Here is a 27,984-nt window from a genome sequence, read left to right as displayed (position 1 = left end):
TGACATCCCAAAATCCCCTCTCCTCCCTCTGGAGGATTTCTACAGAGATCAACAACTGCTAATGAGTCTAACACGGTCCATATACCATGTTTCCCCATGCACTATACATTCACATTTCTTTAAAAAGGATAACCAAATGTGAAAATAATTTTGACAATGTGTCATGAGTTGTTACTTTTACAACTTCATTGTTTGGCCATGGCTGAATTAAACTACGGTACTCAAGAGTATAATGATGATTCAAGGATCAAACAATGATTTATATCTGATGACAACACAAAGAGACACAAGACAACTCAAAACAACATTTGGTTGAATAAACTAGCAGAATTCCACTTGCCATGCATTCAGAGGGTGTCGAAATCATAGATTGTATGTTCTATATATACAGTCTATATACAGTTCTGTGCAGTTTTGAATCTGTCAGCCAAAGATCCCAGCGATTACAATGTCTCATTTTTGCTTTTTTCATTTTTAACAAGGTGGTGCTATCAAATGAGTGGATATGAGATGGGTTGACTTGCAAAAACATACAAAAATTGGTCATCCTAGGCCCTACGGTTCTTGAGATATTCAGAAAACTGTGTCTGGCCATCTACAGGCCAGTGCAGTCACTAAATGTACACATAAATTAATTTATCGTATGGTCCCCCATGAACGGAATTCCACGAAACTGCATGCACTGGCATGCATTGAGAAGGTGTCATAATGATCCTGCATCTTCCATTTTGTGCAGTTTTGACCCTGTCAGCCAGAGCTAGCCTACCTGCGATTACAGCCCTTGAGACCATAGATTTGTTTCCACCCTGATACCTTAAGATTAGTTCAGATTCAATTTTGTCTTTCATTGACTTAATTGATGCATTAGGATCATAGACTATGTATAAAATAGCATTATGACATGTTTTCAGTCTCTGCCCAAGCCTAAGTTGCATTAGGCTATATTGCTGGGCTGGATATAAACAATCTGTCAATCAAAAACACAATTGCCTGTTATTTGTTTACATAGAGCCTACTAAAATCCCTTTCTCTCATTCATTCTCTATCTTATATTTTAATATTCGGGTTTATATCTGGTGTATCTGTTAATGCTTATGTTAACTGGTTAAGTTTGCCTCTGTGCTTTTGGGTAAGCTTCCTTTGTTACTGTTGGCTACTTTGTCACTTTACTTTGTCACAGTAGACCATGTGAGTTTATTTTTACATTCAACTATTGATATTGACGGCCCCAGCTGTGGCGCAACAGGCTGGGGCACCTGCACCGTGCGCCGGCGACCCGGGTACGATTCCCGCCCCGTGGTCCTGTCCATAGGCATAATATACATAGACGCCGCATCGACCGCTACTCCTTACTAGCGCTGACGAGATTTGGAGCCGCCATCTTGGACCGGTCATCCACTCCACTCAGTGTAATCTGTTTGGCCTGTGAGATGAGCTGTCAGCGCACTTAATTAATCATATCTCACTGAATACCAACAGATTCTCACTCGGTTTTTTTTTGCTGCAAAGGTCATACATGTAGCTATGATACAGGACACATGATTTAGCGTATTTTAATATTCATAGTGGGTTTAACAGTAATAGAATATTCTGATATATGATATAAAGTGACCTGACGTCCGATATCAAAACTGGGAACATAATCCATGTTTGACAGCATAGACAAAACTAGTTTGATACCAGTTTAATGAGTTAAATATAGTTCACAGTTGACAGAAAAGTTCCATCAACAGCATTATTCACAGAAAGGTTCTATAAACATTTAAGTGAGATCAGTGCCATTCAGACATCTGAGGGGTATTCCAAGTAGGCCTATGTGGTTTAGTGATAAACTTGGGTAAATTGACAGAATAAGTTGTAAACCTTCCAGTAGAAAAGCTGTATACAGGAAACATGGTTGTGTGTATTTTAATATTCATAGTGGGCTTAATAGTAATAGAATATTCTCATATATGATATATTATAAAGTGATGACATCCAATATAAACACTGGGAACATAACTAATCCATGTTTGACAGCATAGACAGAAACTGGTTTGATACAAGTTTTAATGGGTTAAATTGACAGAAAAAATCCATTAACATTTTCAGTTCAGTGCCATCAAAAATAAAGTTTGATGAACAGACATTGGTGTGGCATAAGTAAAGGAAATGGAGTAACTGGGTTCAATATCAACAGCATTTGTTAGACAAGTTCCATAAATATTGTAAAGTGCAAGTTTGTAGGTTTGTTTCTGATCCTTAAAAAACAGACATTGGTTTGGCGTAGTAAGTGTAACTTCATCAATTCAAGACAAAAGGTGACTTGTCCTTGTACAGTGTCAATGGGTTCATCAACAGCATCTGTTATTTACAGTTCACAGAAAGCTTTCAGCCCCAATGAAGAGATTAAATAAATAAGAATTAAGAAACATTTTAGAAACTGCTAAGATCAGCCCGTTCATTGCAATCAGTAAAGAATCGGGAGTGTCTTCCACAGGCTCAGTGAGACAGAGGTTACTGTCATGCAGTTGGTTCTATGATTTCGATAACTGGTGCATGTAATTTTGTATGTTCCCACCTTGCTAAAATTGCTTGGGTACACTTTGGCTAAGAAAAAAGTGCTTCAGACAGCAGGTGGGCAAATAAGATAGCAGTACATAGTGAAACTGGGTAAACCCTAAAAAGAGGACTGAGTCAACCAGACGATGGGAAAATGGGACACAGAGTGGTGAATGCAGGTGATGAAGGTGGAGCTCATAAATAAAATATTCAGTCACAGTGTAGCAGATGCCCTCCAATACTGCAATGAAGAGCTGCACCTTCCTCAGTTCCAGGGATGTGAGGAGACTATTCAGTTCATTCACAGTCTCCTTGAGCAAGGCAGTTGTTCTGGGGAGCCTCCTTCGACCCCCTCCAATTTGCTTACAGAGCCAACAGGTCTACAGAGGATGCCATCTCAAACCTCATGCACACCACCTTAACTCACCTGGAGGAGGGGAATGGGAATTATGTGAGGATGCTGTTCATTGACTTTAGTTCAGCATTCAACACGATAGTACCTCTCACCTTGGTCACAAAGATGAAGGCCTTAGGACTGAACACCACCCTGTGTCACTGGATATTTGACTTCCTCACCAACCGTTCACAAGTGGTTAGAGTGGGGGGTCTGACATCTGACTCATTAACCATCAGCACTGGTGCTCCCCAAGGCTGTGTTTTGAGTCCACTGCTGTACAACATCTACACACATGACTGCAAAGCCAACAGTAGTCATACCTCCATCATCAAGTTTGCAGATGACACAGTGATCTTGGGCCTGATTAGTAACAACAATGAACAGTTCTACTTGGATCAGGTTGATGAGGTGGCACAGTGGTGTCAATCTAACAGCTTGACACTGAATATCAATAAAACCAAAGGAAATGGTAGTGGATTACAGAAGGCAGCAGCAGAACTACAGTTACACCCCACTAATGATCAGCGGGCAACCTGTAGAGAGAATCACAAGTTTTAAATACCTTGGTGTCCACATTACTGAAGACTTAACATGGACTGTTAACACTCAATATGTTCTGAAGAAGTCCAGACAACGACTCTACTTCCTTCGTCAGCTAAGGAAATTCAAAGTTTCTACATCCATCATGAAGGCCTTCTACACTTCAGCGGTTGAGAGTGTTCTAACTGGTAGCATCATCACCTGGTATGGGAACTCCACAGTTAGAGATTGTAGTACTCTGCAGAGAGTAGTGCTCAGCTGAGCGTACTATAAGAACTCAACTCCCTGCTCTACAAGATATCTATTCCAGAAGAGTACTCATAAGAGCCCAAAAAGATTCTGAAGGACTCTTCTCATCCTAACAATGGATTATTCCTACCGCTGAAATCAAGAAGACGCCTATGTAGTCACAAAGCCAGAACTGAGAGACTCAGGAGAAGTTTTTATCCCCAGGCCATCCGAACTCTGAACTCACACTATACTGACTTTGCACACATTCACTCCTCAGCACTCTCAAACATTTCCCAACTCTGAACTCACACTATACTGACTTTGCACTCATTCCCTCCTCAGCACTCATGACCCCCCCACACACACACACACCTACAAGACTTTTAGCACTTTTACATCCCTCTCCCTATGCTACAGACCTTTTATTTATTTTCTTATTTCATCACACGTCAAAACACACACACACACACACACATATCTGACTTTCTCCAACTTTTGCACACTTTTTATGTATTATTTTTGATTTCTCCTCCATCTACCCATGTCCTTGATTGCCTAGCCTTTCTTTACCATTACCATTTAACTCTCACCGTTGGCAGTGCTCAGTCCGAGGAGCGGGATAATCGGTTGTCTTTCAAATTCCCTCTGCACGCTACGCCACTACAACTTATGAGTCCCATGCGATTTCCCACCAGCGGAGTAGCAGCAACTGGAATCCATGCATTTCCACGGAATTCTTTTTGGAATCTGATCCCTTATCATACCTGTTCATTCATACTCGTTGCTCGATTTATCTTAAATAAATTCAAGATGGAGGCGAACGGTAAACTTTCTGAAGGTACTGTCTGTATAAATCGTCTTGTAAATAAACTACCAGTGCTTTTTCAAAGTTGTCAATGTCTCGTTTTAAATGTCAGGGCCCTCGGAAGTCTACCAATGAAGTGTGGAGCTACTTTGAGCCTCGTAAATGGTGTAAAACAGTGATTTATTTGCATTGCTAGGCCGATGTCCGAGGCACCGCCTTTGAAAACCTGTTGATAGCATCGGCTAACTAGCGCCAGATTTCGGAGTGCAGGGGACAAGCCGAGATGAACTATGAGACATACGTTCACTTCACACTGGGTATCATGTTTCAACAGACTTTAGGTCAATATCACACCGGAATTCTCCTTTAACTCGTGTCATGCTGTTCGCCAACAGCAACATCCATCTTCTTTGTTTTCAAGTAGCAGGGAATTCAAGCCAAACTGTTGCAACTCTGCCATCAATCATTATGTTAAGCCCGCCTAACGTCTATATACACGATGTGATTGGCCCAATCGAAGTTTAATTTTTCCAGCTCGTAAACCAACGGAGAGTTGCTAGATTAGCCCGGGCTGCCGCTAGGGTGCGTCTAGATTTCTAGGCTAATTATTGTAATGAATAAAGGATAAATGTCTTAGATTTGACTCATTGATCATGATGCATTGTAAACTTACATAAATGCAAACAAACAGCAGTCAAGTACAACAGCTGAGAAGTCAATGCAATGGATGGATTATTTAGCCGCCTTCTTCATGGATGATTTTTATCGAATACTGATGCGAACTTCTGGGTAGGCTACCCAGATTAATCGAATACCAACTCCCCCATTCTAGTGGGCAATGTGACTTTGTAGTATGCAGTAGTGGTTCTGTCCGCTCTGTAAAACTGAGCACAGTCTACGATGGAACAGTTCCCATAGGAAACATGGCTCTAGCTCAGTGTTTCTCAAACTTTTTCAGACCAAGGACCACTTAACCAATAAAAAAAACACGGACCACCTAGCTAAAAAAAAAAGTAGACCTACTTCAACAATATTACACAATAGGCCTACTCATTGAACCACCTTGCTTATTGTCTTTGCACCTTGCTTATTGTGTCAGAGGATTCATATAATTTAAACTGGCATAGCTTAAATAGGCAGTGTTGCAGAACTGTTTGGATTTACATACAAGTTGGTTCAATATTGTAAACAACTAATCTATATTATATTTTACCACTTCTGCTCGCTGACTACTTGGGTCTAAATGTACACATATATTCATTTATTATGGTCCCCCAGGAACAGAATTCCCCACAACTTGGCATGCATTCACAGGGTCTGATCCAACACCTTTGATTTTATGCATTTTTGACCATGTCAGCCAGAGATACCTGCGATTACATCTAATTTTTGCTTTTTCAATTTTAATTAGGTGACGCTACACATCAAATGAGTGGTTATGGGATAGGTTGACATGGCCGCTTAAGACCAACATACAAAAAAATGTGATCCTTCTAGGCCCTATACGGTTTTTGAGATATTCAAAACGAAAAACAATGGTTCCATTTCATCCATGTGGGGCTCCATGCACCCTGGTCTTTCAGTATCCCGGGGAGTCGTTGATACAAAATTACTGAAAAAATAAATCTGTAAGAAAAATTATATACCCTACAGACACCATGGGAGCGACCATAGAGTGGTCTGTGTGTGAAGTGATTTTTCTGTTTTAGTCACCACAGAGGGAAACACTTCCTCTTAGATTACTTTTGTCCTCATCAATTTTCTGCTGGGAAGTAAGGAATGTGCATGCATGAACATCCCAACATAAGTACGTGAACATGCTGAAGTAGTGCTGAAGTATAGAGTATCCATTACAGGAACAATAGACACATTGTGCAAACGTAGTTAAAATAATGGGAATGTTTTCCAACAACGCTCCAGTATTTTGCTGTTTCTGAACATCGCGTCTTATATTACTCTTCAGTTGCCAGCGGCAACAGGGCTCAGAGACGTATTTTTCAGCAAATAAAAAAAATATTTCAATGTGTTTTATGCGATTGTGAGCTGTGTACATTTTACAGTCTCCATTGATGCCAGATGATATATACAGTATGCTACAAAATATCAGGTGCACCAGTATATTTTAAATAACTGTATTTCACTAATAAAATTGTGTTTTGAAAGTGTCTACATGTACATTTAAATGCATCTAAAGGAATTTGCCCTTTAGTTTGTATAGATTCATAGCGCAGACATCAGACATTTAATTATAGATTAAATAACTTAATTACAGGAAGATGGCAAAGAAGAACACTTAAATGAATACACAAGACATCGCTATTTAAAGTTAAAAACTTTGACTGCATTTTCCCAATGCAGTCAAAGTAATTTTAAGGAAAAAGCCTAATCTTAGGGGGGATGCTAAAGATGGTAATTGGGATATCAAAGTGAGCAGTCTATGTCTATCCCCCACGGTTCAGTGAAAACTAGCCAGATGTTTGTGCTCTGTGTTTTTTCTGTATCCTTCCTGCGTATGAGACCTTGGCTTGTTTGTGTGGCACAGTAAGCCTTGTTAAGTGGCAGGACGGATTGCTATGGGGACTGGGGATAGATAATGAGCACTGACAGGCAGACAGACAGCACTCCTAAAGGACTACACCCCCAACCCCCCATCCCCTTTCTACTCCCAGCAATACAAATGCATGCAAATAATAAACACACATGCATACAGTACATACATACATGCATATCCACTCTGATACAAACAAACCCATGCAGAGACAAACACACGCAAATAAGCATGCAGGCATACACAGAGAGAGAGGGAGAGGGAGAGAAATTAACTTAAGGAATTACATCTGCCAGAGAGTTCATGTTATAAAGACACATGAACAAACACACACCTAAGACAGACACATGGACATTCTCTCCACACCCCCAAGTCATACATACACATACATACATAACACAAGTTAACCCAAAGTATTACACATGCACACACTCTCTCTCTCTCTCTCTCTCTTACACACACACACACACACATATATTTCCAGGCTAATAAGAAGCAGCTGATCCCTGGGTGCCCTGCAATGGGGCCCTGAGCCCAGGTGTCTGTGTCATCTGCTGTGGCACGCAGACAGCTTGCCAGGCTGAGGCATCACTGGGTGGGTGGAGACAGCCAGGGCTCACACCCCGGCCCACCCCACCCACTCGCTGTCCTGGTTTCCCCACAGCCAGATGCTCACATCACAGTTCAACCCCACCGATATCCACAACTTTCCACACATACAACTCCTGAAAAGTTGGGTTTCTCAAAGCGCTTGGAGTGGTGCTGGAGATCAAACACTGACACTTGGCCATTTTGGTCGTCTGGTCCATTCTAAAGCCTCGTCCTCAGAGTGAATCAGATCCTTGAATTTCCCCTTCAATAAAGGGATCAATAAAGTATCTATTTGTCTAGAACCGTATACCAAAGGTTGCTCTTAAGATGGGCACCACCTGGGAAGCGCAAAACAAAGCAACCTGGGATGGGAGGAATGAACTGAAGGTGATGAGCCACACATGGGATGCAGCTGAATGTGAAGACAGAACCAGGTGGAGGCAGATTGCGGCACAATCATCAGTGTGCAGATGCGTTGTTTATGCACTTTCCTTGGTCAAAATCCATTACAATGCACTGCACCATACAAACTTGGACTTCCATGGCAGTAGAACGAATGTGTGACTGTGTGTGTGTCAGTCAGACTTCCGAGGCCCATTGATGTTGCAGCTAAATCACTTTTATCTTTTTTTTCTGTGGACCATTAGGATAAAGAGCAATTCCACTCTAATTAAACACCCTCCAACCAAGATAGTACTTTTAACATGTTCTTGAGTTCTGTGGACTCTTTGGTTGCAGACCTCTCAATACTTGTGATAGAAATTCCAGACATGGCAGCTAGTTGGGCAGTTTCAAATTCATGTATTCCACAACCCATCAAAATTCCTGTGCCAGTGTTCTGGAACAGAAGATGGGCTCAAAATTGTCCTCAAAGAATCAGAATTAATAGGAATTTGTTTCCCCCCACAAATTTGTGTTTCATGAACAAAAAAGCACCCTCTACGCTGTGCTGACAAATGTTGCTCGGAGGCCCTGGCATTCGTTTCTGTCAGTCTGGTTCCTCTTAATCACAGCATAATGAATGCCAACTGCTCAGGGGCTAATCAGGAAATGCGGCAATATCTACTGAGAGCCATTGCTTTGGGTAGAAGTGTGTTTGTGTGTGTGTGTGTGTGTGTGTGTGGGGGGGGGGCCTTCAACTGGTCGAATTTTCCTACCTTGTGAGGACTCGTCAAGCCTTCCAATTGACCATACGCTGCTGCACATAACAAGGTGTACGCCCGTGTGTTTTTGACGTCAAAGCAGTCAAAAAATCCCGTTTGCCACATGGCCACTCATCGGCAATCAACTATTTTTAAGCTATAAACGATCTGTCAACTATATGTTTAAGCTTGAACGATCTGTCAACTATATGTTTAAGCTTGAACGATCTGTCAACTATAGCCTATGTTTAAGGTTGAACGATCTGTCAACTATATGTTTAAGCTATAAACGATCTGTCAACTATATGTTTAAGCTTGAACGATCTGTCAACTATATGTTTAAGCTATAAACGATCTGTCAACTATATGTTTAAGCTTGAACGATCTGTCAACTATATGTTTAAGCTATAAACAATCTGTCAATCAAAAACACTATACCAGGGCTCAACATTAACTTTTAAAAGCGGTTATCAGCTTGGCAACCAGGCATGAGATTTTGGTTGTCAAAGCCAACCAAATGATTGCCATCATTAATGGCCTGTTATTTGTTTACATAGGGCCTACTAAAATCCCTTTCTCTCATTCATTCTCTATCTTATATTTTAATATTCGGGTTTGTATTGTTATATCTGGTGTATCTGTTAATGCTTATGTTAACTGGTTAAGTTTGCCTCTGTGCTTTTGGGTAAGCTTCCTTTGTTACTGTTGGCTACTTTGTTACTTTACTTTGTCACAGTAGACCATGTGAGTTTATTTTTACATTCAACTATTGATATTGACGGCCCCAGCTGTGGTGCAACTGGCTGGGGCACCTGCACCGTACGCCGGCGACCCAGGTACGATTCCCGCCCCGTGGTCCTTTCCAGATCCCACCCCTGCTCTCTCTCCCATTAGCTTCCTGTCACTATCATTAAAGGCATAAAAAGGCCAAAAAATATACTTAAAAAAAAAAAAACTATTGACATTTACCCTTTTGGTGCCTAAATAAATTGTTAACCTGCTCACCAATCGTATATCTCTAATTCTCGTAGTATGCCATGCCATGCTTTGCCATAGCTGATAAACTAGTTACTTAGTAATTGAATGGGGATACAAATTATTAATTAAATGGAGTCAGATTAAACGAATTTGTAATAATAACTTTACCATTTAACTCTCACCGTTGGCAGTGCTCAGTCCGAGGAGCGGGATAATCGGTTGTCTTTCAAATTCCCTCTGCACGCTACGCCGGTACAACTCATGAGTCCCATGCGATTTCCCACCAGCGGAGTAGCAGCAACTGGAATCCATGCATTTCCACGGAATTCTTTTTGGAATCTGATCCCTTATCATACCTGTTCATTCATACTCGTTGCTCGATTTATCTTAAATAAATTCAAGATGGAGGCGAACGGTAAACTTCCTGAAGGTACTGTTTGTATAAATCGTCTTGTAAATAAACTACCAGTGCTTTTTCAAAGTTGTCAATGTCTCGTTTTAAATGTCAGGGCCCTCGGAAGTCTACCAATGAAGTGTGGAGCTACTTTGAGCCTCGTAAATGGTGTAAAACAGTGATTTATTTGCATTGCTAGGCCAATGTCCGAGGCACCCCCTTTGAAAACCTGTTGGTAGCATCGGCTAACTAGCGCCAGATTTCGGAGTGCAGGGGACAAGCCGAGATACGTTCACACCAGTGGCGGACCGTCAGGGCCTTCTCTGAAGGCCTAACTATTTTCAAAGGAATGAAAAATAATAGTCTTTAGTCTTAATAGTCTTTAGTCTTTAATAACATTTTACTTTACCATTTATGCCTTACATTTGTATATCATATGCAGCAGAAGTCATCTCTGATGCTGCCTGGCCTGAGCAGTCACTGTCACAGCCGTAGCTGCTATATCAAGGGAGCAGCACAGGAGAGCGAGTGAAAGAGTTAGTGCTTTTCAGGCAGGGCGGGTGCGTGTCAATACATTTTGTCCAAGCATTTGTTCCTGGGGACAGGAGCATTTCTTCCACCTCCCTTTTCTTTTGAATCCTTTAATTGGCAGTGCAGATTTCTTTTTCTCTTCTACTCTTTCTATGAATTTTACAAATGTGTCAATGCTCCCTAAAGTGTGTGTTTGTCTGTGCCTATGTGTCTATGCGTATGTGTGTGTGTGTGTGTGCGCGCTTGTGTGTGTGCGTTTGTGCTAGGCTTGCCTTGGTATTTTTTGTATGTTAATCTGTGTGTGTGTGTCTGTGCTTGGAAAATGTGTGTGTGTGTGTGTGTGTGTGTGTGTGTGTGTGTGTGTGTGCGTGCGTGCGTGTGTGTGTGTGTTTGTGCTTGTTAGGGCCCAAGCACTAGAGATGCAGGTGCAAAGCCCTATTGTTTCTGTAAGGATTATTATAGTTGCCAGTTTCCTGCCACACTATGCCTTTTTTGAGTTGGCTCACATGAGTAAAAACTCATCAAATTTGCCACACACAACAGATGTCTGATAAAGCTGTCATGGACAAAGGCTTGGCCCCGGGTGTGGCCTAGGGACTCCATAGCGCCCCCTTATGTCACTTAGTCTCCTGGTTGGCATATAGTTTCAGCTACACACTCCAAAGTTGGTGTGTAACTCACCAAGACACACAACTTTTGTATAGATATTTCAATCTGTTCCTAGAGGGTTTCCGGTTGAAACGTTCACGCAGAAACTTTGAAATGAAAATTAATCACACTTTACTCTTTGGACTCTAAAATTTCTCTTTTACATTTTTGCTTGTCCCAAGTCTCCATTAGCTCAATGTTGCTATCTGTACCACCGGAGATGCCTTAGGAATGTACCTGTTTGTTTATGCAGTTGAAAGTGTCTATGTACATTGTATTAGCCACACCTGCTTGCTGCTATATTTTTAGTATTTTTGTTTGTGTGAGTGTGTGTGTGATTATTTGGGCTCCTGCATCTCCTCTGTTATTTTTACATTACCCTTGTAAGTGTGCTGGGCTGTGTGGCGCTTTGCTGCGTTGTCGTGGCGCCCCGGCTGTAGTGTATGCTAAGCGGCTCACAAACCCATGCCTCAGTCATTATCTGTTTACACCAATTGCCTCTGCCATTTCCCTGGCCCCTTATCTTCCCACATGGCAATTGAAGCCGAGTGTGAATGAAATTATTCTGGTCGTTATGAATAGCTGCTTAGAATGTTTCCCTCGTACTGGAGGAAGCCTATTTAAATGAATTCATGTTCAGCTGTTTCCCCGCACGCCTGTCAAATAGAGCCGAATGAATAAATAAATAAAAGTCGAGAAATGATGTGTGGAAGAGGAGAAAGGAAAAATAAAAGAGAGAGAGAAAGAGAGGGAGAGAGAGAGAAAGAGACAGAGGGAATAAAATACCTACTCCTCTGCCACTGAAAAAAGTGTGATGACTGAATGAAGGTAAGGGAGATGGAGCGGTGAGCACATCAGGCACAGCCGGAGGAGTGAGGGATCATTGCCGGTGCCGACAGACAGACAGACAGACACAACAGGCTCGGCTGACAAGGAGAGAGCATCAGTGGTGTGTGCATGCTGTGGTACGAAAGCCCTTATGTAAAGCAGGGAGAAAGAAAGATGGAGACAGACTCAGAGAGAGAGAGAGAGAGAGAGGGGGGATGGAGAAAGAGAAGAAACTGAGATGGAGGAGTGAAAGTGGAAGTGAAAGAGAGAGAAAGAGAGAGGGCAGTGTGAGAGAGAGTGAGAGGAGAGAGAGAAAAAAGAGAAAATGTGGGAAAGAAAGACAGAGACACTCCCCTAAACTCTCTATTCTCCAAGGTGAAAACATTGTCTCTCTGACACACGGATCTACCGCGTTCTGGACACACCAGACCCCCAGAGGCCCGACGCTCAAATCCCCTCAGCTGCTGTTTGTTGTGGCACACTGGCTGTCCTTGCAGCAGCGATATGAGCCGATGATGAGTAGCACTGACCCATCTGACCCCCACCCCACCCACACAAACCCACTCGCACCCACACACCCATCACTGGCCTGTCGAAAAACGCACCGTGAGGATTTGAAACAGACTTGCCCCCCACCCCCTATCCAACCCTGCCTGCCTCACTCTAATATGTCCTTGTTGCATGGAAGATAAGGCGCTTTTCCCCTAGTTCTAGCAGTGGAAAAAAACGGGGCAATTTATAAGTGTTGACACAGCAGCAGCGATTAAAATCTGGCGAGGCTTGGGAAGGTCTGCATTGTCTCTGGTGGGCGATAAAGGTGTGCTAATTTGCAGCGATAAAGAGAGGCAGATAGAGGAAGTCTGCACTGACGCGATGACTGGTGACATTGACATGAAACTCACGTTGTGTGTCGGAGTGTGTGTGTTTGTGTTTCCTTAAACTTGAGATGGACTGGTATGTATGTGCATGTATGTGCAGGTGTCACAGGCTTTAATATACCCAATATATGAGTGTGAGAAGTGTGTGCGTGTGCGCGTGTTCGTGTGGTCTCTAAGATGTTCAGACCCCCTATAATCAGTCCCTTTCCACTGAGGATGCGGGTGAAGAAGCAGCCTTGGTGCAACAGATGTGGCTAGTGCAGATTAACAAACCATTACAGTGAAAATGCCTGCCTGTCTGTCTGCATGCCTGCCTGTCTGTCTGCATGCTTGCCTGTCTTCCTGTCTGTCTCTGCTGGCACACGCACAGGAGGAAGAGCGGAAGCATCGTAGCCACCGGTGCTTTGCTCCTACAGATAACTGACTGAGTCGTTTGACTCATCAAATCCCATTTTAAAAAAGCCCACTTCATGGAAAAAAATGTCTTACTCCAAAGAAGTTGCTTTCATTTTCATCTCACATTTGATAGGCACGCTTGATGATGAAAATTGGTTTTGGAATGCAAATACACAGACATACTGTACAGACACACACACAAACATTTTCATCAAGTTTGTTGGCAACAGATGTTGTTTGAGGTCTTGAAGGAGCAGGAAAATGTGACTGGAAGGAGAAATAGTGTCTGCGTGTGTGTGTGTGTGTGTGCATCTGTATATGTGTATGTGGGCATATGTGTGACTGTGTATATATACTTTAAATGTGTGTGTGTGTGTGAGGGAGAGAGAGAGAGAGTGTGTGTGTGTGTGTATGAATGTGTGTGTCTATGTGTGTGTGTGAGAGAGTGTCTGTGTGCGTCTCTGGCTAAAAAACATGACCTTTCTGTGATTGTTATCCAGCTCTGCTCAGCGGCGTCTGCGCTCCAGAGGAGAATAGCAATGGTTGTGTTAGTAATCCGCGCACGGCTCAGCTGTCTTGTGCTGTGAGGGGATGACTCAGATCCCTCCTGATCTCCCAAAGACACCCAGTCGATAGCGCCTACGCCGGCAGGCAGCCACAGCCGCTGCCTCCTTCTCCGGCGTCCTCCCCAGCCAGACAGCCAGCCAGCCGGGAGCAGGCTGCTCACCAGGGCCCCCCCTCTCCTCCAAAACCGTAGCCCACGGAGAGGGGACTCACTGGGGGCAGGCTGTCCTGGATGGATACCCCTCCCTTCATCCTAACCGCACACAGATACACAGACACAGAAATTCATACAGACATAAACACGCAAAACACACACACACACACATACTGTACACACATGTGTGAACACACAAACAACCCATCCCAACACCTGTTTCAGTCCTTCTCAGTTTCACGATGAGTGAAAAACAGACTCTAGAGAACCATGCAGCAGGTAACGTCTCTGTTACGCGCATGTGTGTGTGTGTGGAGGGTGGGGTAAACAGAGGGGAGGGAGGGAGAACAGGAGGAAGTAACAGCAGTGAATGGAGGAAGAGCGCCCGAAGGGACAGGTCGATTGCTTCATTGAGCATGTCCATCGCGTGCTGTAAGGAGACAGGCTCCTCGGTGAGGAGGGGTGGGGGTTGGAGGGATTATGTTAACTGACCCAGCGCCGCCATTCAGACGGCTCACCTGTCTGCAATCTCTCCCTCCTTCTCCTCTCCCACTTTCTAAATCTGTTCATCTCTGCTCTAAACCCTCTTTGATTTCCTCTATCCTCCATTTCGCATTCACATTTTTCTCCTTCACCCTTGTCTCACATCTCCCTTTCTTTCTCTCGCTCCTTTCCCTCGAGCTCATGCTCCCTCTCTCTTCTTCTCCACCACCATTCACGCGGTGGCGGACATGTTCTGCGTTTTCCTTCTGTTCAACCCTAGACCCTCAGCCTCTCTCTATCTCTTGCACTCTTTCTCTTTTCTCTCTCTCTCTTTGTCCCATACGGTATGTCTCATTTCTCTCAATGAATCAAGTGTGTGTGTGTGTGGGGGGGCCCTATCCAGACTAGAGAAGCAGGCACCATGTGCAGGAGCTTGTGCATTAGAGACAGGTACTGCATTGATTTTATAGCCTGAGCCGCCGCTCGCTAAGCCACCCTCTCCCTGGCATATTAAATTCCTGTCCTTTCCACAGGGGCTCCAGCGGAAAAACCGGACGGCTCGCTCGCTCCTGCTCCTCTTGTCAGAGACGATTAAACATGGCCGACGAGATAATCGACCTACCTGAGCACCACCCATATTTTGAAGAGAAGATGATGAGGATGGTTGTGGGAAGGGGAGGGGGCACAACTCTGGTACTCAAGATCCACAACTTCCTCGGGTCATGCGGGGCTACTGCAGTGCATATTTACCTACTCTGACTGAGGAGAGCAATGCAAATGTTATTGCAGCTGTCGTTTTTACATGAACAATGACATTAATCACCCCTGAAAGCTTAAGAAGCTCTCGAAGCCCAACATCAAATAACTTTTTATGCATTCAGATATCAGTTTATGGTGCCCACTTACATGCAGGGTTCGTCACTGGTGTGCCGAGATATACTGTCTCAGTAAACCATTTGAGTTTTATGGGTAAGGGAACCAGTCATGCCCTGCCTTATTGTTGCATGCCAGTTCAAGGGCCCATTACTCTTCTTGCTAGCATGAAACATCATGTGGTTTATTTAGCATGTGTTTATGTTCTGGTGCCCAAGAGATCAAGAGCCTCATTATATCGAATTCTGTTTTACAAAAAAGCCTGTCTGAATAAGTGCCTCTCGATACACTGTACAACGAACATGGTGTACATGCTCAAAATATATAAAAAATATATGAACATTTCATATAACAATTCTTAAGAGGATGCTTTTTTAAACACAGTTTATATTTCCTAAAGTACCGATGTATCCATTTATCTATCATGGGATATCATTGATATGAAAAATCACATACACTGCTATGTTCACGCAGAGTGGTCCAGTCGTTCGTCTGAATTCCTTGTCTTTGATGTGCCATGTGTGAAAACACTGCTTTTACTTCCAGCAGAGACATGTTATATTGTACACTGGTGGCACACTGTTGGAGAGACACACAGCTGAAAAATTATAGACACAGCCAAGCCCCATGGGCACTTTTAAAACTGGATTTTATTTCTAAGTTTGTTTTAAATACTCTCTGGTTATGATCTTTAATTGTCTCAACTATTGAAAAGGTGTGCTTTTTCTTTACAGCATGAATCAAGCTGAAACTGCTGCATTAGGGAAAAGGGGGGTGTTGGGGGGGGGGGTCACATACACAATGATGCATTTAGACCTGAACGTTTTGTGTAGTCTCAGGTCTATATCATGGTGTGGATGGTGGAAAGTAATTAACAGTCCTGTTAAAGCAGTGATGGTTGGTGTCTGTGTGTGTGTGTGTGTGTGTGTGTGTGTGTGTGTGTGTGTGTGTGTGTGTGTGTGTGTGTGTGCGCGGTGTGTGTGTGTGTGTTTAGGTGTTGGGTTTTGGGTCAGGGAATGGGTGCTAGGTGCCCATCTCTGGTGGGGGGCACTGGGGCACTCCGGGAAGGACACTGGGCTCAGGCACTGGGCACTCTGAATGCAGTCAGGAAGGGAGAGCGCCTGATCCGATGCAGATGAATGCCTCCCTGACGGGAAGTCATTTCAAACGCGCTCCACTTCTTCAGAACACGACTCCAAAAAACAACACATGTCCACCAGACAACCGAAAAAACAAACAAACAAATAAACAAACCAAAAAACAAAGAAACATTTACAGTGTTTTCACCAATGAAAGAAGAAGAAAAAAATGCACCTGTGTATGGGCATGTCTCATGAATAAGACATTCCGCTTGATTCAGAGTGTGCGTTGGACCCATGAGAAGAACAGGAAGCAACAGAAAGAGTTCTGAAAAGCCAATGGAGGGTGACATGCATGGCAACCGTGGGTGTATCTCAATGACAGGCACGGTCGCCTTCACCTCACAGGAGATACGGATGAACGCAAGCATGAGTGTTCCACAGGAAGATGGCGACCCCACTGAATGAGTATGGCTTCATTTGGCCGCTGCAGCTGCACAGGTGAGGGACAGGTGAGGGAATACTCTACTGATGGGGCAGCAAAAACGATGTGGTAGTATTAATTTATGCACGTGTCATGATGAAGCCTATCTTCTGCATACATGAATAAAACTATGTGAAGAGGGATTTTTTTTTTTTTTTTGCTATTTAAAATATTTTCTCGGGCAAATATACTTTCACTCTCATAATATGTTGCTGTACATCATAGCTAATTAAAAAGCCCTTGAATGGTTATGTATTTTGTTCATAAATGATGAAGCCCTTGGAGTTATGATACTGACCTAGCAACCTAAAAGCGCTACAGTAATTACCATTGTTTTCTATTCACATTTAAAAGAATACAAAAAGCTTATGGCTAATTCTGTAGCGGTACATGGCATACTGGCATGAACTGAGCAGTGGTTAAAGATTTTACAATGCCTTTATTACTCTGATTAAGTGTATTTAATTCTGCAAAGTTGTTTATTAACTTGATATAGAATATAAATCATTGTGTTGTTTTAGGGAACAAGGATAAGGGGAAACTTGGGAGACACAAGAACCTCCCTCTGGTTGAACAGTCTCCGTCAGGCTTCGGAACATGAAAGACATGAAAGTCCAATCGGTCCAGTTCAGACTCTGTTCACATGATGCTAACAAACATTGCTCTCTCTCTCTCTCTCTCTTTCTCTCTCTGGACGAAGGATCAGATCCCCCCCACAGTTAGTTTCTATGGCTGTGAGTTTAAGCAGAGCACCCATGGAGGACACATATAATCCTCTCTGCCCTACACAAAGAATATGCTAGAAAACAGTTTTGTAGTGTCTAGTTTTGGCAAATTACAGTAAATGCTCAGAAACGACCCCACAGTGCAGACTACCTCCCCTGATAACGGCCTTTGAAGTGAGTTAATACCCCTCTGGTAGATTTTTTTTCCCACTTTTTTTTTTCAAAAACACCCATCCACCCGTCACCCCAGTTCTGTTACCATTGGAGATAAAAAACTGATTCAACTACTAAATGGGTGAACGCATCACCAACAAACACGACTTTCTCTAACAACTTAACGATAATAATCATCTCTAGGAACAGTTAGATAATTTAAATTGACCCAAAACCTGAATCCCACAACAAATGCTTCATCATAAATATTGCGTCATAAATTACAAGGAACCTAATTACAAGCTTGGAATTGGGCAGCATCATTGCCTGTTCTTCTTTTTTTTTGAAAATAAGGAAGATGCTTTAAAAAGGAAGGTGACTGGAGGATGGTCACACTGCAATGCATATGAGTACAAATTAACAGAATAAAAGACACAGTGGTTTAGCTAACACACATTGTGTAGTGAACCCTGGAGAGCTTAAAAAAGAGCTTCAGTCAAGTCAGATCAACGACACGTCCAGTGTATGTCACTCCATGACAGAGAAGCCTGGACGCATCCCGGATTGTTCCATAGGCTAATACATCTTGTTCCTGCATACTCTAGATCTCTGATAAATGAAGTGTTGACTCTTGGCTCAGCTTCAATTCTTGGGAGTTTTTCTTTTCTTTCTTTTTGCTCGTGTAAATATTTGATACAATTTCAGGGACTCCATTGGTAAAACTTTTCTCCCCGCACATTTTTGGTGTCTTGCCAATGGGCTTTGCTGTCAGAGGTCGCACAGTGAGAGCTACTTTTCACGATGAATAAAATGGCCGACACAATGTCTCTTCTCTGCAGCGAAGAGAAGAGAGAATGAAGGGATAGTGGAGGCTGCAAACCCCAAACACCCCCGGTGGGGATGGCATGGAAAACTGGGAAGAGTGGCGCGCCAGCCGAACTGGTGCCAGGGCTTTGGGAGGATAGCGATGGGTGATGGCAGAACACAGTGATTCTTGGGCTGGGGTTGGAATTTCTCAAAACACCGGCCTGTCCCTTGGAGACAGAGGCGATAGAAACCAACTAGTGTTATTTTATTTATTTATCTTTCTTTCTTTCTTTCTTTCTCTCCTTTTTTCTGTCTGTCTGTCTGTCTGTCTTTCTTTCTGTTTATTTTGTCACTGCTGCGTACAATTACTAGGAGCGAGAGGTGTACCATTCCCCAGCCAAAAAAAGAGCTATTGAACTGTCCCGTAAGGCGCAGCGGGGGTGGGGAGGGGATGAACTCAGACGTTAGCCTCCGCCCTCCCCCCATCCCCACCCCTGAGGAGGAGGCCCCAGCAGGTTTGTGCATCTCTCTATGAAATAACCCAAGCCACCACGTACAATATACAATATCTGAAATCCAAAACAAAACGAGAGAAACATCAGAGCTACTTTGACAACGTGAGACAAAAAAGGAGGGGGAGAAGACTTTGTTCCATCCAAGTAGCCCTTGGGGAGGGAAGGATGTGTTTTGAATTTGACTACAGGTGGAGGAAAGAGAGAGAGAGAGAAGGAGAAGAAGAAAAAACAGAATAAAATGAAAGGGTGGCTGAAAAAGAGACTGAATAAAAAGGAAGCACCAATGATCTAACATTTACCATCTATATTTAAATAGAGTGTTACAGAAAGAGGGTAGCAGCCCTGTCCACCTCTAGTGGCCTTCCCTTTGGCTGCTGTTAGGGTATAGGCCTTTGGAACCAACTCAGATGAATGAGTCTGAATGCATTTTATAGCGCTCAGACTAACCCTTATTAACCTATATGGTTTTTATGCTGGTCTCTTTCTCGAACACACACACACTCTCTTTCTCACTGTCTCTCTCTCTCTCTGTCTATTTCTCTCTCTCTCTCTCTCTCTCTCTCTCTCTCTCTCTCTCTCTTTCTCTTCCTCTTTCTCACTCGTTTCAAACAGGGGTGGTCCTCCTGTTGGCGGCATCTTTAAAGTCCTTGGAGTTGGAGTTGTGCGCGGCGGCCGCCTGCTGCTGCAGGAACTCCCTCTCGGAGTTGAGCAGTGCGCCCATGGCCGACTTGCTGGGGTCCCGCGACAGCGTGTACATGGAGATGTCGGCGGCGGCGGGTCCCGTGTAGCCGCCCTTGCCGATGGGCGAGGCGTCGCGCGAGGCCGGCTCGCTGCTGCGGCAGCTGGAGCGGCGACGGAAGCGGTAACGGTAGCTGGGGATGCGGCCGAACGCCGACGCCGACGACTTCTTGATGAGCTCGGTGCGGGACTTGGCGCGCAGCTTACGGTGCTTCTCGATGAACATGTGCACGGCCAGCACGCCCACCATCTCGGCCATGATGAAGGAGAGCGCGCCGAAGTAGAAGGACCAGCCGTACGAGTAGCCACTCTTCTTGGAGTCGCTCTGGCCAGGGTCGCCCGAGTTCGCCGAGATGTAGACGATGATCCCGATGATGTTGCTCAGGCCTGGGTTCATTCCCAGTTGGGATGGAGGGATGGGGAGAGGAGAAAAGAGGAGGGGAGGAGAACAGGAGGAGAGAGGAAGTAAGGGAGAAAAGAACAGAGCATTAGGGAAAAGAGAAAGAAAAAGGGGACAGAAAGGAAAGGAGAGAAGAGGAATGAAGTGATAGAAAAAAAAACAAGAGGGCAAACAGACAAAATTTAAAAAAGAAACAAGGGGAAGGAGAGAGAGGGGTGGAAGAAAAGAGAGAGAGAGGAGAAAGATGATATAGAGGAAAAGCAAGGGGAAGAAAAGGAAAGAGAGAAGGGAGGAAGAGAAGGAAAGGAGGAAAGAAAAAGAGAAAGTGAGGGGAGAGAGAAAGAGCAGTTACGACTTGCAGCTGAGGCCCATCATTCCGAATCATTACACCAGAATGCACCACTTATCATCCATGTGGAACAAAGAAAATAAGAACAATTAGGATATTTTAATTAGCTCCTATCTTTCCCCCACAACTGGCGGAGAATAATCACCAAAATGCCATTGAAAGACCAAAACAGAACAGACGGGACAAACTGTTTTCATAAGCACCCTGATTGTCTTTTACTGTGTGTGTGTGTGTGTGTGTGGTGTTTGTGTGGGTTTATGCAACAGGGCAACGTCACACACAGACAGGGGAACCACTAATTGATCCGACACACACTCCAGTCTCAACACACATGCGCCTCGCTAGCAAGCAAATGTGTTTGCACCGCGCTGCTAACATGTTCATCGGCAAATATTGAAACACTGTGGGCTCTATTAGCGGTTCCCCTCTTCTGGCTGCCAAATCACTGGTCGAAATATGCCACCAGCAGGGGCCAGAAAGCCACGGAGGCTTTGTGTTTGTTTACCTGTTTGTTTATTTCTCTCTCTGGCTCTCTGGGTTCGTGATGTCAATCATTTGCTGTAATCTGTGTAGTCAACATGATCAGCTGAGCCTATGGGGAAGGGTTATTACATTACAACCTGTTCTGTGCTAATCCCTCCCCCTTGGGCTCTGCGCGCTGATAGGCATCCACCTGAACACAGGTCAGGGAGAGAATGTACTCAGGCGTGCCAACGTGCAACACAGTGCAGCCTCTGAGGCGATTTCAAGGTTTGTTCTAAAGTAACATACAGAAACTTGTGATATTTCAGCATAACTCATTCAGGGATGTGTGTGTGTGTGTGTGTGTGTGTGTGTGTGTGTTTTGTGTGTGTGTGTGTGTGTGTGTGTGTGTGTGAGTGTGTGTGTGTGTGTGTGTGTGTGTTTGTGTGTGTGTGTGCGTGTTTATGCTCTCTTATGTGTTGAAAATAACACAACTTGTTGTTTTTAATACATCTCTATGTCTAGATAGGGACAACACACTTTGTGTTGTTTCCAACACATTCGTTTTAAGAGTGTGTATGTACATAGCATGTGTGCATGTGTTCGAGTGTGTGTCTGTGTGTATCCATGTCTGTGTATACATCCATGTGTGTGTATGTGGGTCTGTGAGTGTGTGTGTGTGTGTGTGTGTGTGTGTGTGTGTGTTGGCACACGCCTATGTGTACCTCCGTTTCCTTTATTGCGGTGTACTGTACAAGTATATAGGTGTGTGGGGCTCTTACCTGCAGAGACAAAGAAGATCCCGGCGCTGAGGATGACGTTGTGGCGACTGCGGTAGAACTCACTGGCGGCCACACACAGACCGCCCATGAAGAGTAGACCCACACTCATGATGGGGAAGATACTGGAGGCTCGCACGGCGCCTGAGAAAACACATCACCACAACACCACACACATCAGAACATGACACAACCTGGGCCAGATTCTCAAATAGGCTTGTCTTGACTGTGCCTGACCTGACTTTGGTCTAAAGGTGTATTAAATATGCTTTTTGCATATTTATGTGTATGAAGTAGCATCAGCTGAAAGACTCCATGTGTATTGCATTATTTGTTGAAGACAGACCTTAGCATTACCTTTGTGGTTCATGGTTTATTAAATTTGGATGTTTGATTTGTTTGGCTTCCTCAAGTGTGCTTCATTCCAGCACAGGCAGAGCCACAGTAAGCCCAAAACAACCCTGCCAGCAACCCCTGTTTTTAAGGACAGCAAAAGTGTGATTGTTGCGGCCTTTGCTGTTTGTACATATTCCGTAAGTTAGAGTAGCTAAGTATCTGCAGAAACGCCCAACTGCATATTAACACCGTATTACTTTAATATTTAAAACTTGATCCCATCATATCCGACTTATTCTGTACATCTCACTCTCAAATCACACTCAAACTATACAGAAAACACACTTAAATGAACACCCTTGACATCTTACTCGAAATCGCTCTGTAATACTTCTGGCAACAGGGCAATTTTGACTAGTGACTAGAGAACGAGCAACGATCAGACCCATCTCCTTCCTGTTTGGCATGTTTTGCGGAGTCGATGCCAGTTGCTATGAGTGACTCAGCAGAGATTTTTTTCCCTCCGCCAGATACTGTCATGTCAATGGGTTTGGCACGCGATTAAGGAGGACGGACATGTCCGCAATCCCCCCTTCTGTAGTGTTTGCCGTTGATCAGACCCAATCGCTGGCACTAATGAGGAGACATTTGGAGTCCCTTCCTCCCGTTCCACCGAGGCTTCTGATGATGGGGGGGCTCTGCAGAAAAAACTCCTCTCTTTCAGGCTCTCACTGCTGCATGCTAAAAGCTTCAAGCCTCAGCTACTGACTGAGTGCTGCAAACACACACACACACACACACACACACACACACACACACACACACACACACAAACACACAGCATCTGTCCGACAGCACAGGCAAAGAGAGGGAGAGAGAGAAAAAACAAAACAAAAGCACTTTACACTTTTCTCTCTTGTTGCCCTCAGATGGTTCTGGAGCAGAAAATTAGCGCGAGGCGGCCACATATGGGGCCTCTCGTGGCTGTCTGACCACTGCCTGAGCGCCTTGGTCAAAGATGGAAGTCAAGGAGGAGGGAGGGAGCCTGGAGACATGGATGCCTGGATTTGTCAAGAAGAGCCAAAGACACACTGGCTCAAAAAATGTGCAACACACACATACCCAAAGAATACACACTACACACACACACATGTGCACACAAACAGACAGACACACAGCTCTTCTGAAAGTTATTGCTGGTTGCTAAAATCCTCCAGAAATGTCTAATGTTCTTTTGAATCTTTCTGAAGAACAGTATATTTTCATCTACCACACTATTATAATTTAAAAGTTACTTTTGCCGCGGCTAGTCAGTTGAAAACCAGTTTATTTTTTTTATCAATGGCAATGGAGTTGGGAGAGAGATAGAGAGAGAGAGAGAGAGAGAGAGAGAGAGAGAGAGAGAGAGAGAGTGAGATGAAAACACCCTGGAACTGTTTTTGTGGGAGTTTAGGAGCCTTACTCAAGAGCTGTTGAGCAGAGCTTGCCTGTTTGTGGGGCCTTCAACTTTATCCCTCTTCATTCAAGTCTCCGACGACCACAAGACTCTCCAGGGGCTCAGGAGTCTAATTCTGGGAGCATAATGCGGGGCTTTGCTGTTCCTGTCTGTTCATACAGAGGAGAAAGCACCCTTCCAACAACCCCCCAAAAAAATAAATAAATAAATAAATCAACAAACAAATGGCAAAATCCGCAGTTCCCACACGTGACTAAGTTGGGCTTTAATGTGAGCACGGACCAGACGCTGTTTAGCAAACATTGGCTCCGTTCTCCATGCTGTCCTACGTCATTCAGAATAACGCGCTTATCAGGGACGAACACCCGCGGGAGACACGAGAGGTGCGGCTGCAATAATGATCTCCACGTCCTCCTGTTCAAACTTCATTTGTCCTTCACCCCAAATTGATTTGCCCCCCTCTCTCTCTCCTTCCCTCCCTCCCTCCCTCTCTCTTCATCCTTTCTTCTCTTTTATTCGTCAGGCTCTTCAGAGGATAAGCAGTCTCCACTGACTCACCTCATTAATATATTGCTGCCCACAGGGAGGAGACTAAACTTTCCTCCATCAACCAATTTGCCTCCTGCTTCCATCCCCAAGAGCTGGAGCACAGGGCAACACACTCACAAGGCAGGGAATGCATCAAGGTCCAGAAACAAGGCCTCATTGTAGCGTATGGACATATGGCCCTAATTTCCCAACTATTAGCCGCGGTTCATACATTGATTTTGCAACATTTCTTCAGCTATGAGGTTAATACACGGGGGCAGCTAATACTAATACTAATTACTGTAATGGTCACCCATTAGAGAATACAGTTTTGTTGAGCCTAGTCAACCATTGTCCCAGAGATGTCCTCGTGATGTATCAGTAGGTGGAAACTGGTGGTAAACAGTCTTGGCGCGGTACCTTCCCCCAACCCTTCCATGGACATGGTATATGCGCAGTGGGCACTGTGTGGGGGAGGGGGAGCGAACTGCCAACAACATGTCAGATTGAACATGAATGCTGAGCCAGTGCCTGTAGATATCATGTTTAACCTTGTACTTGTGTTCTGAAAACATGAAGACAAAATTGGTTGGCCATGTTGGCAAGAATAGAGTCAGAGTCTTAAACCTCGTTTTTTTTTTTTTTAGTTCCTTCACTTGAGACTGAGCATACGCTATCCATGCATTCTACAGTCACTAGGCTGACCTACATGGCTGCTGAGGCAGGAACAGATTCCACCCAGATCAGGGCCAGCTGAGGGCCACATCTGTTCCACAGCAGGCTCCACTGGGTAGGAGTGGTATTAGGACAATGGATAGTCTTCAGTGTCAGGCTAATGAAGCCTCAGCAATGACCACAGAGCAAGCATAGGAAAGGTTTCAAGCAGGAGAGAGAGAGAGAGAGAGATTGAGAGAAAGACTCTAAAAGAAAAACTAAGAGAGAACAAACAGAGACAAAGTAAGAACAACAGAAAGATGGAGAGACAGAAGTGTTTAAAAGAGAAATCCGGCAAGTTTTCACATACTGTAGATCTCCGTTTCTCGAGGTCGCCGAGTACTGTCGGCACAGAAAAAAGACTTCAGCTAAACTTAACTCACTAGGCTTAACAAAACTGTATTCTCTGTTGCTGCCTGGCTGCGTGAGAGAGAGAGAGAGACTGAGAGAAAGAGAGATATTTTCTGTGTAAGGGGTTCAGAGAAGAGAGAGAGAATGAGAGAGAGAGGGATAAAGCAAGGGAGTGTGTGTGTGAGAGAGAGAGAGAGAGAAAGAAGGAAAGAGAGAATGAATGCAGCGCTTTCATTAGGTAGTTTCAGTAGGTGAGTCGCCTCTGACCTGGAAAACATTCCAGGTCAGAGTTCGGTTTCTCTGTCAAAATCAAAGTCCACCTCAGTCCAGCTCTGCTCACCGGGGCCACTGCCCCTAAATATTCATGCTCGTGATACATATCTACAGTCCACTGTACTTGACAAGCCAGAGCTGTAACACGCGGTGGAAGTGCTTTCGACAAGCCTCGCTAAAACAGCCCTTCGGGCAAGATTAAATGCTGGTCAGTGGGTAACCTTGTCCGCCATTGGCAGAATGTCAAACGTCTCTTCTCTCTCTCCCTCACTTTCATTGGCTCGCCCCGGGATCTTTGTGGGAAGACCTTTTGTGTGTGTGTGTGTGTGTGTGTGTGTGTGTGTGTGTGTGCATTTTGTGTGTGTGTGTCTGTATGTGTGTTGTGTGTGTGTGTGTGTGTGTGTGTGTGTGTGCATTTTGTGTGTGTGTGTCTGTATGTGTGTGCGCGTGAGTGACTCCTCAAATGGCGGCTCTCCGAGCTAGACCTATTTCCCCAGGCGATGTGTTTCGAAGGGGCTCCTGTTTTTTAAAAGCGTTATTGGCAGGAGCCTGCCTTTGCAGTTTATTGTTTACATGACGGCAGTCCCATGTCGACTGGATGTTTGGCAAAGTCCCGCTGAAGCTTTGCTGACGGGCTGAATCTGTCCCCGTAGTGTTTATGTTCCCTCTTTGCCTGTAGTGCGCGGCCTCGCTGTGGGCTCTGTGCTCTCAAATACAATCACGCTGACAGAAAAACAGGGAGACATAAACACACACACACACACACAAATGGAAGAAGGATAAACTTTAGGTCTTAAGGCTTTATCAACACTGAGGATAAGATGGCTAAAGCAGCACATTATGCCAAACTCATTAAGAAAAATGGCCACAGACCCAGAGTACTTTTTAAAACGATTCAATCCTGCTGCTGTTGCCGCTACTCGCTTGCACAACTGAAACCTGTGAGAACTATTTCCATTTCTTCATTTGTAAAGTTGACACCATGAGAACCAACATCTCATCTCCAGTTTTTGGATCTCCCAGAGATGTATCCCTCGGTCTGCCATCCCCAGAGGGTCACACCAGTGTCCCCCTCCCAGCTCTCTGAGGTGGCTTCTCAGGTGCTGCCCCTCAGACGTCACTACATCATGTCTTGTCATAGATGTGTTTGCCATAATCTGCCCACTTAGTTTGCCCATAGTTCATAGCTCTTTCACAAATGGGGTCGTCCCTTCCAGCTTTATGGGAGCACGTCAACTTATTGGTAAATTATCTTATTTGCCATTTACCCCTGAGTTAGATAAGAGGACATATATTCTTCTCTTCTCTGTGCGTGCAGTAACCCAGTCTGACACTGTTAGCCTAGCTTGGCATAATTCACTAGAAGAGGGTTATTCCAGTTAGCCTATAGCTAACCTATAGCTAAAAGGGAACTATGAGCTAACTGGAACAATCCAGGCCTTTTCTGTGACTACCATTAGGCTTTAAAATAGTCTACTGCCACACATCTTGCCTTACTGTTGACAGTATAAATATTTTGCCTTAGCTCAGTTTGAGGCTGCACTTTGGTTTCTTGTCAAGTTCACCCCCTCTCATCTCGTCTTGTTCTGATTTGCCCTCCATTTTATCTACATTTTACACTTATTTTATTTGCTTATTGTATCTTTACTTGTACTCATTTGTGTATGTATTTATTCACATAATCCCTCTACATATTTGTTCCTTTGATCTATTTTTTTTTACATTTATTTTGCTCATTTGTAAGGCATTTTGGGTCAACTCCAGTTGTTTTTAAATTTGCTATATAAATAAAGTGACTTGACTTGACTTGACACATACAAACAGAAACACAAACAGTACAAACACTCAGTCACACACAACGTGCATGAACAGACACATGCAATAGGATGAAAATGAATCACACCAGGGCTCGACATTAATGGATGCCGGGTTGCCATTGGCTACCAAATTGTTACAAGTGGCAACCAGATTTGGTTGGCTTTGGCAACCAAAACCTCATGCCTGGTCGTCAAGCTGGCAAAGCTGGCAACTACTTTTAAAAGTTAACATTGAGCCCTGGAACACACATAGCAACAATACAAAACAATGCTATTCCAACATACTGTAGACACATCCATACTCTCACACATGGGGTGCCTTGCCCCTTTTTCAAGAGAAGTGTTTTGAGGGTTCCCTTCTTTAGTGTGTGTGGTGAGTTCAGCAGCACCCCACTCTACTGGCATTACACGACATTGCTACAATCTGCTTTCTGACGATACTGCAATTGTGGAGTGTATCAGGAATGGGCAGGAGGAGGAGTACAGGAGCCTGGTG

At 44.2% G+C, this 27,984-nt stretch overlaps 1 protein-coding gene across 1 annotated transcript in view; it reads right to left on the bottom strand.

Annotated features, from left to right (window-relative positions):
- Nucleotides 1-17,504: 17,504 nt before the first annotated feature.
- cacng3b (calcium channel, voltage-dependent, gamma subunit 3b) overlaps nt 17,505-27,984 on the bottom strand; it is a 40,699-nt gene continuing 30,219 nt past the window's right edge. The window contains exons 3-4 of the mRNA XM_048246945.1: nt 22,017-22,157; nt 17,505-20,410 (exon numbers count right to left, since the gene is read on the bottom strand). Coding sequence (XP_048102902.1) covers nt 19,890-20,410; nt 22,017-22,157 — 662 coding nt within the window. The 3' untranslated portion in view covers nt 17,505-19,889. The remainder of the gene's footprint in view (nt 20,411-22,016; nt 22,158-27,984) is intronic.

The sequence above is a fragment of the Alosa alosa genome, chromosome 6 (genome assembly GCF_017589495.1).
Source record: "Alosa alosa isolate M-15738 ecotype Scorff River chromosome 6, AALO_Geno_1.1, whole genome shotgun sequence".
Lineage (NCBI taxonomy): Eukaryota > Metazoa > Chordata > Actinopteri > Clupeiformes > Clupeidae > Alosa > Alosa alosa.
This window is presented reverse-complemented; position numbering and strand designations above follow the sequence as displayed.